General features: G+C 35.6%; 1 protein-coding gene across 1 annotated transcript; it reads right to left on the minus strand.

The window, feature by feature from the left end:
• Positions 1 to 3,053: 3,053 nt before the first annotated feature.
• LOC107793771 (potassium channel KAT3-like) lies at positions 3,054 to 17,906 on the minus strand. The gene is made up of 14 exons (XM_075219935.1): positions 17,858 to 17,906; positions 11,616 to 11,625; positions 10,890 to 11,105; positions 8,833 to 8,994; positions 8,649 to 8,706; positions 8,255 to 8,572; positions 7,907 to 8,146; positions 7,713 to 7,811; positions 7,606 to 7,638; positions 6,125 to 6,211; positions 5,835 to 5,903; positions 4,260 to 4,318; positions 3,417 to 3,553; positions 3,054 to 3,208 (listed from the first exon to the last, which is right to left on the minus strand). The coding sequence occupies exons 1-14, from the start codon at positions 17,904 to 17,906 to the stop codon at positions 3,105 to 3,107; spliced, it is 1,641 nt and encodes a 546-aa protein (XP_075076036.1). The 3' UTR covers positions 3,054 to 3,104.
• Positions 17,907 to 19,066: the final 1,160 nt, after the last annotated feature.

Genomic DNA, 19,066 nt, shown 5'->3' on the forward strand with positions numbered 1-19,066 from the left:
GGCCCATAGCTGCAAAACGGCAAGCGAATAAACTTTATAGTGAATATAGAAGAAAGGGGAACATAACAAATGACGGCACTTACGAGTCCCGTTCCACCGCTATGGGAATCTGGCGGAGTCAGAAATGACTTGCTCGGTCTTCACAAAGAAGTACTTGTGTCAAAACTTACGGCTCGCCCGGTCAACCATTCCAACCACCAGCCCTTTCGTACCGCGAAGCCTCAAATGCACCATGGTACCCCTGAGGAAGTCAGGCGTGAACAGGTGCAAAAGGTGGTGGACAGAAACGCTACACTCCGCCAACTCTGCATACTTAGTCAATAGCAGAAGCACCTTGAGTGTGTATGGCAAAAGTTATGCTGGGCAAACTTGGTAAAATCTATAGAATTCTTCCGCTAAGGGGAAGAGAGGAAGGGTGTAGCCGATCATAAAAGGGTACCCATAGAAAGCACAATACGCAGGTCTGTGGACGTCTACGTGATCTCTCCCTGCTAGAACCATTTCTATATGAGCAGGAATGTCATACTTCATACGAAGGGCATCAATATGGACCTGCTCCATCTCAGAAAATACGGGGTTCGGGGTAAAAGGTGGATTTTTTAGGAAGTCACTCTGGGATAAGGGGTGCCTCGGTAGTAGCTCCTCCACCGTAGGAGGGCTATCACTCTCCTCTACCACCACATCTCTGCTGTCAGAAGGAGGCACCGTTGATGATGAGGCGACTTCAGGAACCTCTTCGCTAGAACAACGTCACCTCGGCATAATATCGTTTGAAGGAGTATCAACACAAAAGGAGGAAGGAAAAAGAAGTTTCAGGTGGTGAACGAAAGAAGAGCAGAAGGATAAGAGAACAAGTGAGAAAGAATGAAAGAGGTCTTCAAGAGAGGAAGGGCTAATGTTTTTCAAAAAATCAAATCCTTCACCTATTTATAGGATTGGGAGGCGCCAGAATTGAGGCAACTGGCTTCAAAGAAGCTCAAGAATCGAAGCACCAAGTCGTCAGTCCCCGCCTTGAAAACCTGCGTAATGATGACGCACGTAAAGCTGACATCACTTCCCAGAGAAGTGTATCACACGATGTTTTGCTGAGCATGATGACCACCTCCCATTAGCCACGACATAGCGCTCCCATAGGTCAAATTTCTCCAAAAGAATGCATGAAGTCTGCTCATCGAGGAAGTATCTGGTCGTAACCCCGACAAGCAGAGGGACTAACTGTATGGGTCCAAATTTGACCGACCACGACCCATAAATAGTATGACAAACGACCGGATAACTCTGAACCGGTGTCCCGAGGGGGACGACCTTAAGGCAAAAGAAGAAACTGTACGACCCTTGTAGAAGTGTAAACCCATTGGGGGACATTAAGAATATTCCTTGTATTTTTATTTCTTACAATTCAGAAGGGTTTCTCTCTAGTATATAAGGGGGAAAAAAGGACCTTGTAAAAGGGGGACTCAGAAAAACTTACGAATCTTGAATGAAAAGAAAACTCACAACTCTCTTCTCTTTACCTATTATTATTCTAGAGTTATTATCTTCAGCTACGATTTACCCCTTCATCTTTGATTGATTTGTTCAAAAAAGTTTTAACATCTTTTGAGTCAAACAGAGACGTCTGAAGCTCGTAATCAGAAAGTAAGACCTTTATAAAAACTCGAAACCTGTTAAAAGATTACCCTTGGCAAAAGTATCATTTAAAATCACTTAAGCATCTTAAAAACCTCCGCTCACACCGAGGTTTTAAAGCCTTGAGAAAACAAAGTTGCATCGAGGCCGGGCTTCGTTCGAACCTCCGAAAAACGAATGCCCCATAACTACACTTGATTCTATGCTAAGGCATCAAAAACATTATCATAATAGAAATTATAAAAGGATGCTGGAAAAGTAAAGAAAAGATATTGCCAGAAAAGGGAAATTTCATATATATTCCAAAGTATGTTTACAAAGGCCCAATAAAAAGGGCCTCAAAATAAACAAAAAAATATATATATACATGAGATAAAAAATTTTAAAAAAAGTACTACGGCATCTACGCCTGGTCTTCACATGGGCCCCACTCATCGCTAGAAACGTCGGAACCCTCGAAGCCTTAGGCACCTTCAGGCTCGTAGAGCAACTTTGCCTCGGTCTTGAGCCTTTTTGCTTCCTCAATCTCAGTCGATAGGTCGAAACCTCGAGCGTGGATCTCTTCAAAGGTCTCTCTCCAGGACAGCCTCTTCACATATTCAGCCTTTGTCTTTACGCGGGTCTCATCTGCCTCCACATTAGCCTTGTACTAGGCCACCATTTCTTTGGCATCAGCGGAGGTTGTGTCCGGTTTGGGCTTTATTGCCTCATATTCTCTACCAAGGGTACCGTGCTTAGTTGTACTCGGAGATCATCATTCAGTTGAGACCATTTGTCAGCTTTGTCCTTCTCCACCCGGAGTTGGTTCTCAACTGATGCTAGCTCTGCCTTCGCGGTTTCCTTCTCCGAGGCCAGCATGTCCGTTCTACTTTTTCACTCTTCAGCCATGGCCTTGACCTCGTCCATCTCGGCTCAGAGCTGGTCGATCAGGTCGATCTTCTGGTAGACCTGCTAGGTTGTGTTGTTAGTCCCCACGACTAGCTCCTCGTTTTTAGCTTCAAAGGCCTTTACCTTTTCAACCAGGTCGGCATGTTCCTGCTTCACGGTCGAAGCTTCCTTCTGAGCCTTGTCCAGCTCGACCTAGAGGTCTTTGACGGCCCCGTCCTTTTGCTCACTAAGGAGCCTGTACATGTCTTTTTTCCAGACCTGATCTTTGAGCTCGAACTCGAGCTGGTTGATTTCGGTATCGGAGGAAGCTCTCATGGTGAAGCACCGAGGCCTATAAAACAACGAAAATAGTAAGAGGCATCAAAACTTGAGCGGAATTCACAAGGGAGTATAAAAGGTAAGGTATTTCATGTCCTGCTCAATCTTCTTTAACATAGGATCATTGGAAATATCTATGCTTTCACAACTCTGGATAAAGGTTTATTAACACAGAACTTCCGTGTCTTAGTAAGGTATTTTCTATCAGCTTTACTTCTTAATCATTTCATGATTTTATTTGTCAATACATATCTTAGAGGACTTTTCCCTCAAACTATATACAAGTGATCATTTTCCTGTAAAGCGCCCAAATCCTCCATTTGGGAGCCATTTGCCATGAGAATTTTACTTCCTCTTTTGCCAAACCTTTTCTCTGCATCCACCAAAATCTAATTAGATGCTCTAAAATTGTAATTCCTCTCTTATATTGTTATTCCTTGACAATGCATTGGAGAAAAATCGTTGATTTTCTTTTCTTCATATTAAAGAATGAATTGAAACGAATTTGTCGTAAGTATTGGTTAAATTTCAATGCTTCACAAGCTGAGTCCAGTAGACTAAGCCAATTTACTTAGGCTTACCTGCTATTGTTAGGAGACCTTCAACTGACTCAGGTAGATGTATTGGTTTTCCTGCAATTCCTCCTTCATTTGGCTTGTCATGTGGATGATGTCCATGTATTATAACCCTAGTGGGAAGTGTGTCTGACACTCTGGGACTTGTGGTAATTCGTGTAAAATTAGAGCACAAAACCCTTATAATTTATTGAAAGATGTTTCGGGGTTTCCTCACCAAGAATGCCATCATGTATTTTTTATCCTCCTTAAGTCATGCAAAACTAAAAAGCATACAGAAGCAACCCATAGTCAAAAACTAAATCTTAGTTGTCTAAGTGAGATTCAACTCATGAATTTAAATTGGAAATGCCCGTTTTCTGAACTGCAAATAGAAATCTGAATCATACAGTAGTTTTCACTTTTTCAGATCAAACTTTTAAAGAAGCATTTTTGGCTTTTTACGAAAGTTTTTCCACATTGATGAAATTATTTACGTTACTAAAAAGAAAAAAAGCGTGTCGACAACCCAAAATGTTTCAAGGTTTTTCAATTTCAAACTTAATAATGCCTACAGAAAACAAAAATGTTGCTTATTTGAGTAAAATTATATAAGGTCAAATATGAAGCAGGTAGAAAGTAGCTAAAAAATTTTCAAAACAACCAAGGGTTTATGTCCATCAAATTTCACCATTCTACGTTCCGTTATATTTTACATACTCTGCAAAGTTTCATAGTCACATTTAAGGCATATATGATACGATCTTTGGTAAATTTTGATGCCAACTGTTCACTCTTTGATGTCAGCACATATATCTTACTCACAGGGTGAGGTATTAATAATGGAACAGTTCTAGGTGAAGCATAAGCTTACTATTTCCATCTTGGCTTTGTCCTTCATGATTTTGTCTCCTACTCACTGTACCCACCTGCAAGAGAATGAAGCAATCCAGACTCAAAAATTGCCCAATACAGATCAGGAAACATATGGGATCCCCTCTTCAGAAGGCACATGCAGGAATGGGAACTTGGGGAACTCTTTGATCTTTTCCGGCTACTGGAAAGTTTTCAAATGAATACACAAGCTCAAGACAGTTTAAGGTGGGGCAATCTGAACGGAGGTTGTTATTCAGTGAAGGTAGAATACAAGAAATTGTGTGCTAGCAATGAAATAATTGAGCTTTGGCCATGGAAGCTCATATGGAAGACAAAATTCCCCACAAAGTTCATGTGCTTCACCTGGATAGCTCTTAAAGTTGCTATTTTAACTCAAGACAACATATGTAGAAGGAATTTCCAGCTGGTGAATAGATGTTACATGTGTTTAGACAACTCAGAATCTATAAACCATTTGCTATTGCACTGCAGAGTGGCTGCAGATTTGTGTCACATGTTTCTTTCAATTTTTGGCATAAGTTGGACAATACCACAAGGCATAGAAGAAGCAGTTGAAAGTTGGAGTCAATGGAAAGTCGGTAGAACCATCAAGAAGATCTGGCAGATGATCCCAGCATGTATATTTTGGTGTATTTGGGCAGAAAGGAATCGCAGATGCTTTGATGGAATATCAACTCCCAACAGCTAACTGAAAGCAAAGTGCCTTAGGAATCTATATAGCTGGAGCAACCTTTCCTCTGTAAATGATTTAATTCCATTTCTAGATTTTATTAGCTCTCTGTCTTTCGTTTGATTGCCAACTTTAGGCTTTTGGCGCTTCTGGTTAGCTCCCTGGTCAGAACTATATTTTTGTGTAAATGGAGCTAACCAACCTCTTTGTAATGATTTGCATCTTCTTGATGCCAGCAATATAACACCTTACTTCATAAAAAAAAAAAAAAAGAAATTGATCGGCTGGTAAAATTTGGATAACGTTACTGATGTTACTAGTGAATAAGAGTTTGGAAGCCTTTCGTTTGCTTGACTATGCTTCTTGCTTTGTTTCGGTAGTGCCCGCTATTACAAGAATTTGCAACTTCTGTATTTTAGATTTTACTGTTGTATCGGCAACGGGACGTTGTCAAACCTTTCTAGGAATATCTTTTCCCCTGTTTTTTTGGCTCAAGGATATCAAAAAAGGGTGACATTTGTTTGGTTTCTTTACCATCGATGATACAAGATGATGGATAAAAAGTATTTGTCCTCTCCTTTACTGTGGTAGACGTACATTTATTATTTGGTATGACAAGTCATTCTCATGGAGAACTTTTTCCTGAAAGATGTTTGTCACAAGTTCGAGACCCGCGCCATACGAACTAATCATGGTATTTAAGTGGAGAAGGGTAGGGGAGGGTGGAGGCATTATCCCCGAGTTTCAGAGGCCGCGGTTGGTCCTAAAGGTTCGACCCAGAAGGATCTCTCAGTCATCAAGAAAAAAAAAAGGATCAAACCAGGTTCAATTACTTAGTTTAATGCCATAGATTTTGCTAGTTTATTGCAAAGGATTACCTCACTTTTCAGGTCACTGAGCAGCTCTGATATGAGTGGTATCTCTTCCCTTTCCATTCCTTTCAGATGCTGATTACATCATGTCACAAGACCATGATGTGAGTATGAATAGAGAGAGAACTAACATAAGAGCTAATCTGATGAGCTGTCATCCAACTGGAAAATGCCATTATTAGCTCAGTGTTACTGATGCTCAGATCTTCAAGCATAGGGCACGAAACCTTAATAACTAGCTTGTCACTGGGAATATTATGATGTTCAAGACTAGCAACTAAAAGCTACCACAGTACCTGAAGAAAATTGGAGAGGATTATCTTTCCATCTGCGTTAAGTGGCTGCAGCAGTTGCTTGAAATGATGATGGCTGATTCGAACAACCTGAGAAAACCTCTTACTTCTCACGGTGAAAGGCTGGGGCATATTAAAGATAACACCTACTTCCCCGAACAATCCTGGGGATTCCAACTTTGACAGGAACTGTTCAGCAGAAAGGAGAAACTATTTTAAGAAAACAACTCTCTGATTAATTGGAGATTTTCATACTATGATAAATGTTGGCTTAATCGACCAGTGAATGGTATAACGTAAGTAAAGGTTGTCTGCTTCGAGTTAGCATCACTTTTCGATAACATTTATGATTGAACATGCAATCTATTACCAACAATGGTTAGGTTACATAACTGTCATATGTTTTAAGTTAATACAAGAATCGACAGTATCTGCTCACATATCATTCATTAATGGTTTGTTATGATGTTTCTTGATTTGTTCAGTAGATAGTAAATGACATTTCAGATTGTTGGATGCAGCTGAAAAGGTACGATGAGAAAGTTACAATCCAGTCGCACTTAGCTTTGCAGTTTCTAATTTAATAGATGTGAAGTCCATGTCAACTGATCATTAATCTAGAGATTATAGTCAAATGATCTCTCAACATTATATGCTTTTCACCCTCTCTTGGTTAACTTAAGAATTATTCTTTTATAGCCTCTAGCACAAAGCTTTTGCACCAGGTTTTTTCTCTGTTGGTCATGGGCATGTCGTTGATCTATTTCATTACTTCTGAGTCAAAGAGTCTGCTTATCTCAATGCACGGTATTAGTTCAAGTGTCAAACAGCTTTGGTGAGTAAAGCTATTTTTGTGATTTGTCTGTTATACCCATATTTTTAGCTATCAGGCTTTACATAAGAAAAGTAGCATTTGTATTGTGATAATTCACTTCCTCAAGCTGAAAATTTCTCCTAGATCCAGCTTGATATGTAGTTTAAATCCTATAGGCACTGTCCTCACTTTTATAAGATAGTTTCCACCAGCTTTCAAGATCTTTATGCCAAATTTTTTATGTGATTGATGTTCATATATCCTACTTAAGCTTCTTGTCATGTTTAATCTCTGAAGTTTGTTTAAACTAATATAGAGGTTCTGTAGTCTCTTGTTAATAAAAATACAGATAAATGTAAGAAATGTGATTGGTTTGAATTTGACAATATGAGAAAGTATACTTATTAGAATAGATTAGATCGTTCTCTCAGACTATTTCTAGCAACCAAACGATACTCATCTTCTGTCCTCTTTTTATAGAATAATTGAAATCAGTATGCACCGTGGACTTTCTGCCCCTGTGTCTCCAGGCACTTGGATATAAATTATCCTTATTCTTTCTCTTCTTCATTCTTTAAAGTTAGCCAACTTCTACTTTGTCTAGCAATGACTAGGACGGCAAAGAAAAATTAGGAGCAGCATCAAACAATGTGAGAATGGGATAACTAACCTGTTCCATTCCATTCTTGTATGTAACCACTTCCTGCAGTTTTCAACCACTTACCAGTTAACTGTGTAGGAGTAGTAAGAGCAAAGGCTGAGGGGACTGGTACATACCACAGCTCCAGAGACAACAATATAGAAATCTGTTGGTATATCATTTTGAATAACAATGTCAACTTTTGGTGGAAAGTATTCTGCTTTTATCTCGGAAACCTGTAAGATCAAAAGATAAAGGACATAGCTTAGTTATGTGGAGCTGTATGGGTTAAAAATTCTGCTTTTAGTAGGCAGGTAAGAGAATGCATCACCAACTGGACTAAGAAATCTTCAGAAACCCCTTTTAAAAGGTAGGTATTTTCAAGTGTTGTATGGAAAAGATATTGCGCAATGCTACATCTTATTGCTTTGGGCAAGTCTCCAATTACTTCCTCTTGCTGTAGTTCTGCAGTCCTGAATTTGAGAGTCAAATGTGCCAGAACTTGCTCTTTTATGCCTTCTGGAAGTATATTCTTGCTTGCATATCTCACTGTCTTATTGATGGCGTCCCGCTGCAATTAAAAACTGATTATCATATTGTTCTAAACATGCTCTCTTCACTGAGACTTGAAATGTGGATAGCATTACTGTAGTCTCATTTTTCTTTATGGTATCATTACCATTGCGAAAGTTCGAGCAATGCCATGGACAATAAGATTGGTCATGTTGCCAATTAAGTAAGCAGTGAGGCCAATGTTGAAAAACATGTAGAAGATGGAGAAAATCTTCTCTCCTGTATTATGTGCACGAAGATCACCGTAGCCAACCGTGGTGAGGGTAGCAACAGACCAATACATGGAATATGTGTATCCTAGAGAGATACTTCTTTCTTGGAAATTAGTAACATTTGATCCAATCCAGGTATTCTCTGCAGTATGATAATGAGTTGCTAGCCAGTAATATAAACAGCCAACGGAATGCACAGCGAATAAGGTCATCTATGACAGAATTACAGCCACAAGATCAGGTAAAGTTGGCGTAATGGATATATAGTTTGAAAAAAAAAGTGCTTACACAAATTAGTTTACAGAATCTTGTCCAGAAGTAGCTGAACCGAATGTCCTTCTCTAGCCTGGAAGAATGAAAGAGATTAACATTGAGATGGAATTGATGGGATTCATATTGGAACTTGAGATTGGAATTCAATTACAGGACTTTTGGAAATGATCATGTTTGAGTATTAATGTCAACTCAATACCTTGAGAAGAATTTATTAACACGCCGTAGTCGCCAAAGTCTGAGCAAGTTTAGGAAGCCAAAAACATCTTCTCCTTGCTTCTTCCCGTCAAAGATCCGGAATATGGTTTGAAATGGTACGGTTGATGCAACATCCATTGGGAACCCTAGATGAATGACATACCTTTCGAAATAAAAATAATTACAAATATTCAGTCGAGGTACCCCAGTTGGTCCAGATACCATCGTCATAACAAAAAGAAAAACTCTTGTGTAACCTTCATTGGCATGCAAAAAGTAAAAGATCCCAAATGTAATTCCAATTTCGTTTTCTTTGAGTCTTTGAGTTTTTCTTTCATGTAGTATGCCAAGAAACTACACTCCTACATGTGGCAGTCCTCTTCGAATTGAATACGAACATTTAATCCGCTAGATACGAGCAATATGTGTTTAAATTTACCTTGTATATACTAACAATGTACAGAATTTCGGACACTATCCATGTACTCTAACTTGTAGTAGGTAAACTTATTTTTTAGGTCACTAATCTCAGTTTTTAAGAGAGGTTATAGCTTGTTTGGATTGTTGTTACATGTTCATTATGTATGGTATTGTATTGTACTGCATTGTACTGTATTATTTGGTGAATACAACGTTTTGATAAATTGTATCGTTTGCCATCGTTTCATGATGTCACACACCAACAATATGAAGAATAAACTTGCAACATTACTAAGAAAAAATAGAATAAAGAGTAGAATTATTATAAAAAGTAGGGTAAAGGCCATGTTTTTCACACTAGTGAAAAAGCCAAACAAATATGGTCTTTTTTTTCCACAGCTTTGGGATTTACATCAGACTCTCCTACTCTACGAATGAGATTTTTCACTTGGAACAACTTCAATTCTTCTAATTTCTATATATAGGTTGCTCCGATTTATATATGTTGGGAGATCTGGAAAGCTAGATGTGAAGCTAGATTTGGAAGAGGATTTCCTGGTGAGGAAATTCTTTTTCATCTGAAAATCCATTTAAAGAAGATTGGTGCTCCAATTGACTTAAAATGGAACTGGCATACCTTATGTAATGCTCTAGAGAGCGCCAGACCTATGTTAACTATTGTACCAGTTAGTTGGGAAAAAGCTCCACTTAATTGGTTAAAAGTTACGTAATACAGATGGTAGCAGGAATGTTATTCCATGGGAATTAGCTCAATGGGTGGAGGAGATTAAACAAGGTCTACAAACCCATCATTTCAACATTCAACACTGCTTTAGAGAAGCAAACACTGTTGCGAGCAGATGTTCTAGCAAAAACTTATTAGATGGTACTACTGCCTTGTCTTGTTTGATGAATGGAAAGACCTCCCTAAGAAGGCTAGAGGATGCTCCAGAATGGATCAAAATCAAATTCCTAATTTCAGAATTAGGAAAAAGCACAAGAATGGAACTTCGTCAAGCTATGTTTTTACACATCGATAATAGGGAGTTGTGTTCCCTCATTTTCTGGAAGCTTAACTGTTTATTCCTAGTCAATCCGACACTAGGATCAACTTATTTATTTGGTGATCAATATGGGAATGACATTACATCATGTAATTTTTTTGCTAACTTTACGGTTAGGAATACCTAACTTACTTGTTGCAGAAGGAGAGGTAAGGTTTTATGTCCCCGTCTCCATGTATTTCCTTTTTGGATTCTAATGTCAGCCTAAACCCCTCGAGATGGTGAGATTAATAAAAAAATATGAAGGGCAAGATGAAAGGAAAAAAACAAGGCAACGTTGCCACCACATTAAATCTGTCGTTCTATAAAGTGGTATTTTTTGTCGTTACTTAACGACGGATTTAACGATACGATACAATAAAATTTAAGTAACAATCAAAACAAACATTTTATCTGAAGTAAAAATACAATATGTAACAACCATTCAAACAAGTTGTTAACGTTGTTTAAAATTATCTTATATATAGCTGACCGGATAATCTTTTATAATGTTAGCATATAGACATTAAACTATTCTTTCATGTACAAACGATCTATAATCGGAAATTCAAAGAATTAATAATATATAAAGCACCTGAAAGCAATTTTCTTATGATCATCAACGAGTAAATAAGTGGATTTGTCCGAGTAAGCGACAAAGAAAGTGAGAAGAATGTCAATGGCGAAGGAGGCATCGACCACTATATCAAGAGGCAAAAGGCCTTCAACGGCTACCTTCTTGAATGCCAACTCGAAAGGGGATGACCATCCTGAGTATGCTACCAATACCACCCAAAATGTTTGCCATATTCTGTAATATTATATTCACCATATATTAAAATTAAGGAAAACAAGGAAATGATCTTGCTCTTTCAATTTGTCTTTTTGATCACGAGACTCGACTGTATTTGCAATATTTGTACCCTATGATTCAAATTTTAAGGTTTTTAGCTTTGAGCTCGTATATTTTTTAAGTTATTTGTTCATATGTTGAATTTTTACGCATAAATTTATGTTCCGTATCGAAATTACCAAGTTCAGATGAACCCGATACCAAAGGGCTGATCCGCCCCTAACAACCAAGACATCATCGTCCTCTTGAGGTTTTATTGACAAAGATTATACGTGGTTTCTAACGAAAATATTTGATTGTAAACTCAGTTACTTATTGTATATTTACTTAAGATCGTTATAGGAACTCATAAGCTTTAAATTTTGGATCCGCCTCTGTTTGGAGCTAACACGAACTCTAAGGGCTAATCCCCATAAATATATTTGTCAGTACTCTCTTTGTTTCTTCCTGGGGATCTATTAGTTAAACTTTGCTAAACCTATATGCATATCTACATGCAACTAGCATTAAGACAAAAAAATAACACCATTTTATGAAAATGAAAACAAACATGAGCACACATATGCATACACAATTATATATATGGGAAAAAGGGCAGTCCGGTGTACAAAATATTCCACGTTTACATAACTAGATCAAAAAATAATACTGTATATATATATAAATTATGGCTAAAGCAAGATAAATTTTGTATAGAAATTATTTTTTAATCCGCTTATACGGCTTATACCACTTATGTTAGTTATGGACTTCTCCGACTGAACCCGCTTTCACAAAATGCTGGGTCCACCACTATACATAAGAGTATAAGGGTAATTGGTATTATCATATTTTATATTATACTTCGTACTCTAGTGCATTATTTATTTGTTAACTTGTTAATCATATTGTTGGGACAAGGAGTTCATGTTCTTCGAAGAGTTGAATAATTCTAACAAAATACAAATAAAGATTGGAAATCTCCACGAGCTTTTAAATCTAGGTAATGATATGCAAGCTTTTACCATATGTAGTTTCTCTTTACATTTAAGCATGTGATGATATGTATGGCTTCTAATTGTAATCTTTCTGGATGTAGAATTTTTTTTGTAGATATATATATACAATTGGTTAGAGACTCGTGCTGATAACATGTTATGAAATAAAAGCAATTTAGTAAAGCATGAACAAGAAATAAAAGCAATTTAGTAAAGTATGAACAAGAAATAAAAGCAACTTAGTAAAACATGAACAAGAATAGAGATAGAGAGAAGGAAGAGATTTTCTTCTTCAATTGTGTGTATTTTCCTATCTATTACAAAACCTTTATATAGGCATGAAAAGTGAAGCAAATATGTCATGGAATATGTCATTGAACATAGAAAATATGTCATTGAATATGTCATTAACCATTTGAGAGAAAGATCATGGAGGAAGAGTAGACATCCACCATATTTTAATTTTTATCATAACACTCCCCCTTGGATGTCCATAAATAATGTGCCTCGTTAAAACCTTATTAGGAAAAAACCCTATGGGAAAAAAAATCCTAATGAAGGAAAAAGAGTACACATATTAGAAATACGCCTTTTGGTTGCCTCGTTAAAAACCTTGCAAGGAAAACCCAATGGGACAAAACCTTGTAAGGGAAAAAGAGTACAACGCGTATTAACTCCCCCTGATGAGATCATCAGTTCACATCGTTGAGCCTTCGTATCCCAATCTTGTACACTAGTTTCTTGAAGGTTGACGTCGGTAGATATTTGGTGAACAAATCAGTCATATTATCACTTGAACGGATCTGTTGCACATTAATATCACCATTCTTTTGAAGATTATGTGTGAACAATAATTTAGGTGAAATGTGCTTTGTCCTAACTCCTTTATGAATCCTCCCTTTAATTGGGTTATGCATGTTGTATTTTCTTCATACAAAACTGTGGGTAGTTTATCACACTTCAAACCACATTTGTCTCGAATAAGATGTATAGTAGACCTCAACCATACACATTCTCGACCTGCTTCATGAATAGCAATTATCTCAGCATGATTAGAAGAAGTAGCCACGATTGATTGCTTAGTCGATCGCCAAGATATGACAGTGCCACACATGTAAACATATAACATGTTTGAGATCAAGCCTTGTGTGTGTCAGATAAATACTCCACATCGACATAACCAACAAAATCGGTATTGCAATCATTGCCATAAAATAAGCCCACATCGGTAATCCCCCTTAGATAAAGCAATATGTGCTTGATTTTATTCCAATTTCTCCTTAAGCGGAGTTATATCTTGTTAAGACATTAACTGAAAAAGTTATGTCATGCCTTGTAGTGTTAGCAAGATATATTAGCGCACCAATTGCATTAAGATATGGTACTTTAGGACCAAGAAGCTCTTCATTATTTTCATGAGGTCGAAGTGGATCTTTATTTATATCGAGTAATCTCACAACCATCGGGGTACTTAATGGATGTGCTTTATCCACATAGAAGCTCTTTAAAATCTTTTTAGTGTATGCTGATTGAAGGACAAAAATTCTATCTTTCATATATTCAATTTGTAGACCAAGACAAAATTTTGTCTTTCCAAGATCTTTCATTTCAAATTCTTTCTTTAAACAGTCTACTGCTTTAGGAAGCTCTCCGGGAGTTCTAATGATATTTGAATCATCAACATACATGGCGATTAAATTCAAATCCATATCCTTTTATAAGGACACAAGGACAAATTGAATTATTCTTATACCTTTATTTCAACAAGTACTCTCTCGGATGATTTACCACATGCGCCCTGATTGTTTCAATCCGTATAAGGATTTTTGAAGCTTTATTTAATAAATTTCTTGGAAACCTTAATATGCTCCAAGACAATTTAAATCTTTCAATGTTATCCACTATACGCATATCAAGTTTTTCATATATTGTCATATTAAAACCTGAAGTGACTATATCCACTATAAGAGAACATGTCTCCATATATTCAATGTGAGGATATTTACTAATTTTCATGTGCCACAAGTCGTCTTTATGTCTATCGACTTGAACCTTTCGCACAAGAACACATTTATACCTCAATTGACTTTATACTTTCAGGTGTTGGACTATCCGTCCAATTTCACATTTTTCAAGTGAAGTCAATTTCATTGCGTATTTTTTATTTGGCCAATCTTTTATCCGTCCAAATTTTATGACAGATTTGATCTCAAGATCCTCGTCAATATTAATCATATTGAGCGCTACATTATATTAACAATATCGTCGACAATCATTTTATGTCGGTTCCATCATTACCCAATAAAGACATAACTTATTGAGATCTCTTTATTTCATTATTTTCAGGTACCTGAGCCTCTCCCATGAGGTCTTATGAAGTGTTATGTCATGGTGCCCTTTTAGGGCACTTGCCTTCTTATTATGACCATTTTGAATATTTGCCCCTCTCCTTCTTCAAGGAGTTTTATCTTTGGAACCGATTGGTCTGTTACACTTCATGTGTGCCATAGACTCTGTCCCTCATGGACTTTATTCTATTTGGAGCATTAGCAGCTGAAATATGACATTTAGCTTTGGGTCAGCAAATGCGTCTGGCAATAATTTGTAAATGAATATCACTTGAACTTCAAGTTTATATTTTCTTGTACGAGGATCTATATGTATTCATAATAATTCATTTCACGTATCACTTTCTCAGCTGCCCATTTTCTCCCCCTAATGTTGGGATCACCAACACATTTCCCAACCATCTTTGGGAACTCATCTTTGTGCATTTTGGTGGCATAATTAAATCATATAGCACATCCATATTTCTATATAGAAATTATTTGGTTCCTGACCCTGAACCGATTGTGATAGGGAGAAATTTTTATAACTTGGCTAGATGCGTACAAGTGCTGCTGTATATTAAATAATAAATCTCATACCAATTTCGTTTTTGGGAGTTTTGTTCTCATAACCAATGATTTAGCTATAATTCGAGGCATACAATTTCTGCTAAACCAACTTGGATTTAAACCAGTATTATTAAGATAAATCATCATAATTTATATTCTGGAATTGTGCTCTAATAATTTGAGCAAGCAATCTTGCAAAAACCAAACTACAAGTTGATAACAAATGCACATGTGACCATAAAATATGTGCATCTATTAAAATCATATAATAGTAAACGGTCCACATGGCAGGTGACTGGGCCCATATATATCACCTTTTATTCCTTCTAGAAATCAAAGGATTCAATCCCAACCTTTAACTGGTATATTATGAGAATAAGCAGCACAAGAGAATTCTTGAAGAATCTTCTATTCTTTAATATATGTCAATGTAATTCTTAATTAATTTTTCGCATCATAATTGAACCGAGATGACCAACCGGTCATGCCAATTAATATTTGTTTTAGTAAACCTCTAGTTTACTGGTGGCATATGATTCCAACATCATGCTTATATTTGTGTAGTACAAATAGAAAGAAGACCGGGTAACCTTTCATATTTACCCAATATGATTATAGAAATATGAAGATATTCAATCTTCCTTTCATTTATAGTCTCAATATGCCAATCACTTTGACTTATATAGTTGAAACTCAAAAAGTTTCTTTTAAGACTTTACAATATCAATGTCATGAATAAGTTTATTCATCCGGGTAGTAACAAATTAGTTTTTCCGGAGTTCTTAACAACTTTTGTACTACAAGATCTTTTATCATACCATTCATATGGTAAATGTCTCCTTCACGGAGAAAATTATATCATAATAAATTGTCATGGTCAAAATCATCATAAGCAAAATCATTTCTTGCTTTAACTTTGCCTTTAATAACTTTTATAAGGCATGACAAAATAATATTTGGCATATCACATGTACGCGACCAATGACATATTCATGTAACCACACAATAATATTTATTCTCTTTATTTTACTCAAACCTCCCTTAGAGGTGAGTTGTGTGGTATTCATGAATTAGATGTCTTTATTCATTGCTTTTATCACATATTGCCACATTCAACTTTAGGAATGGGTTTGCATTCTCAATGCTTATCACAAGTCACATTCTCTTCAAGGAATGGATCATAATCAGCGACGTGCTTTATTATTTTCATACCAATTTGATGGTAAGCATTACCTTCATATTTTGAAGGACTATTTTGAGAACCCTTATTGTTCTCCTTTTATAATCATAGTGATGATTATTATTATTTTGATATTTGGAATGCCCACGTTCATTGTTCAACCACCTGTCTTCATTGAAACTTATTATGCACTGTTATCACATTCACTTCAAGAATGGAGCAAATCAAGTGGGACAATTTTTATGCCTTTTCATGAAAAATATATTATTTTTCTTTAGTCATCATTATATCATCAATATGGTACATTGTGACTCAAACTCAATGTCTTACCAATATAAAGGCATGTTAGGCCATAATAAATTGGGACTCAAACCCAACTCTTATCATTATGGAGCATCAGGACTTGATCCCGATGTCTTAATCAATAGCATAATAGGCTAAAAAATATTGAGATTCATTCTCAAGCCTTAATTTCAATCACATGCCAAGAAAGTTGTACACAGCTAATTTGCAACTTAGCAAATCAAATTTGCTTTCTTAAATAAGTGTACAAATCTCAAATCAGCGTAAAACTTTATTAATTATTTGTAGCATCTATATGAAATACAATTGTTTGTAGTCAGAATATTTCTTCTAAATTTTATTAGAGTTTCAAAGAATCATAAAATCATTGTCTTAATATTTATTGAGTCTCTCTCAAAAATATTGTTGTTTTCGGGGTATACCCTACCTATTGGATTTGATTAAACGCCATGACTTTCCTTCACTCAATTCAACCAAGCAATTAGTGAATAAATTTATCAAAAATACACCATATAGGTAACAACACATATATAGTACTAATACATAAATTCAACATTTATATTACCTGAAAAGTGACATTATAGGTAACAACTTACCAGTTGTAGCTTGTGCATCATTCATATAAAATACTTAAAAATGGTAAGTTAGTAGCAAACATCAAGTAGGTTATGGATACTCAAAAATACCTCTTCTAGTAATCATACTAATCATTGTTTGCTTTCAAATGATACGACCATAAATTATGAAGTATACTTTCTCAATAGCTGGTTTGTTTTCCAAACTTCAAAGAAGTAATTAATCAACCTAGATAAAGATGTGAAGTATTTTTTGTTTTCTTCAAGATGATTTATGCTTTTAATCAGTGTGACCAATTTTATTATTATATTTTATTCCTTTTTTTTGGTACTATATGCAAGTGTAAAAATCCAAAAGGAAAAAAAATATTCATCCAAGTAAAAGAAAATGTTAAAAGCGGCAGGACAGATTGAAAATAGTTAACACATAAATATGCATAAGACAATTTATATAAAATATCCTTGGTTACCATGACATGCATCATATCAACAATTAACTGCTACTATGATTTTAACATATAGAACTTCGAAAATTTTATTCCATTCATGTGATATAAAAGGTGTAATGTTAATATGTGCTTATGCAATACAGGTGTAGTACAAAGTTGTGTGCATATGAGATTTTAAAGGAATGACAAGTATAAGATAATCATACCTTCTTACATTTCATTATTTACCATATGTAGTTTCTCTTTACATTTAACAATGTGATGATATGTATGGCTTCTAATTGTAATTTTTCTGGATGTAGGAAATTTTTTTGTAGATATATAAATACAATTGGTTAGAGACTCGTGCTGATAACGTGTTATGTCACATAATGACATATTCAATGACATATTTTCTATGTTCAATGACATATTCCATGACATATTTGCTTCACTTTTCATGCCTATATAAAGGTTTTGTAATAGATAGGAAAATACACACAATTGAAGAAGAAAATCTCTTCCTTCTCTCTATCTCTATTCTTGTTCATGTTTTACTAAGTTGCTTTTATTTCTTGTTCATACTTTACTAAATTGCTTTAGGAATGTGATAAGCATTGAGAATGCAAACCCATTCCTAAAGTTGAATGTGGCAATATGTGATAAAAGCAATGAATAAAGACATGTAATTCATGAATACCACACAACTCACCTCTAAGGGAGGTTTGAGTAAAATAAAGAGAATAAATATTATTGTGTGGTTACACGAATATGTCATTGGTCGCGTACATGTGATATGCCAAATATTATTTTGTCATGCCTTATAAAAGTTATTAAAAGCAAAGTTAAAGCAAGAAATGATTTTGCTTATGATGATTTTGACCATGACAATTTATTATGATATAATTTTCTCCGTGAAGGAGATATTTACCATATGAATAGTATGACAAAAGATCTTGTAGTACAAAAGTTATTAAGAGTTTCGAAAAAATTAATTTGTTACTACCCGGATGAATAAAATTATTCAAAAGTAGGAAGCTCAAAACTAAAAAGTTGAAAGACCAAAAAACCCTTTTAGTAATATATATTTAAATATTAAAATTACAATTCAAAAGAACAAATTTATGAAAAGTCATGATTCAATCTGAAAAGATGCAAGAGAAAGATGTGTCTGGTTGCCAAAGGCAAGAGCCGTTTGGAGAAGGCTTGACATTTACAAGGGCTACCCATTGAGAACTTCCAATGAATTTGAGAACAGAAAAAAAAAATATTTGAAGTCAAATGGCTTGCTCCCTTCACATCAAAATAAATAGAGACAGTGATGATTCTAACGGAATTTAAAGTAATTTTTGCAAGAGTCTGTTTCCTTTGACTGAATACAATTTATCAACTTTCATTAGCAAATTGCCGATAAAAAATTTCTATCAACCACTATTTGAGATTCTTAAGTATTATCATTTTAAATATCAGACTGTAATAAAAGCGGTGAATGAAAAGAAGGGATTAACCGATAGAAAAGCAATCCCGTCATTACTTCTTCCACACTGTTTGGCAAGAAA

The sequence above is a fragment of the Nicotiana tabacum genome, chromosome 1 (assembly GCF_000715075.1).
Source record: "Nicotiana tabacum cultivar K326 chromosome 1, ASM71507v2, whole genome shotgun sequence".
Taxonomy (NCBI): Eukaryota; Viridiplantae; Streptophyta; class Magnoliopsida; order Solanales; family Solanaceae; genus Nicotiana; species Nicotiana tabacum.

Bases quoted from the DNA above. Each gene is read 5' to 3' on its own strand.
- LOC107793771 (XM_075219935.1), bottom strand. From the start codon at position 17,906: ATGTCATTATGTGACATAACACGTTATCAGCACGAGTCTCTAACCAAT. The intron at 7,812-7,906 runs GTGATGCATTCT...TTGATCTTACAG, and splicing joins AAGATTTCTTAGTCCAGTTG to GTTTCCGAGATAAAAGCAGA. The intron at 3,209-3,416 runs GTAAGCCTAAGT...TGGTGGATGCAG, and splicing joins AGGTCTCCTAACAATAGCAG to AGAAAAGGTTTGGCAAAAGA.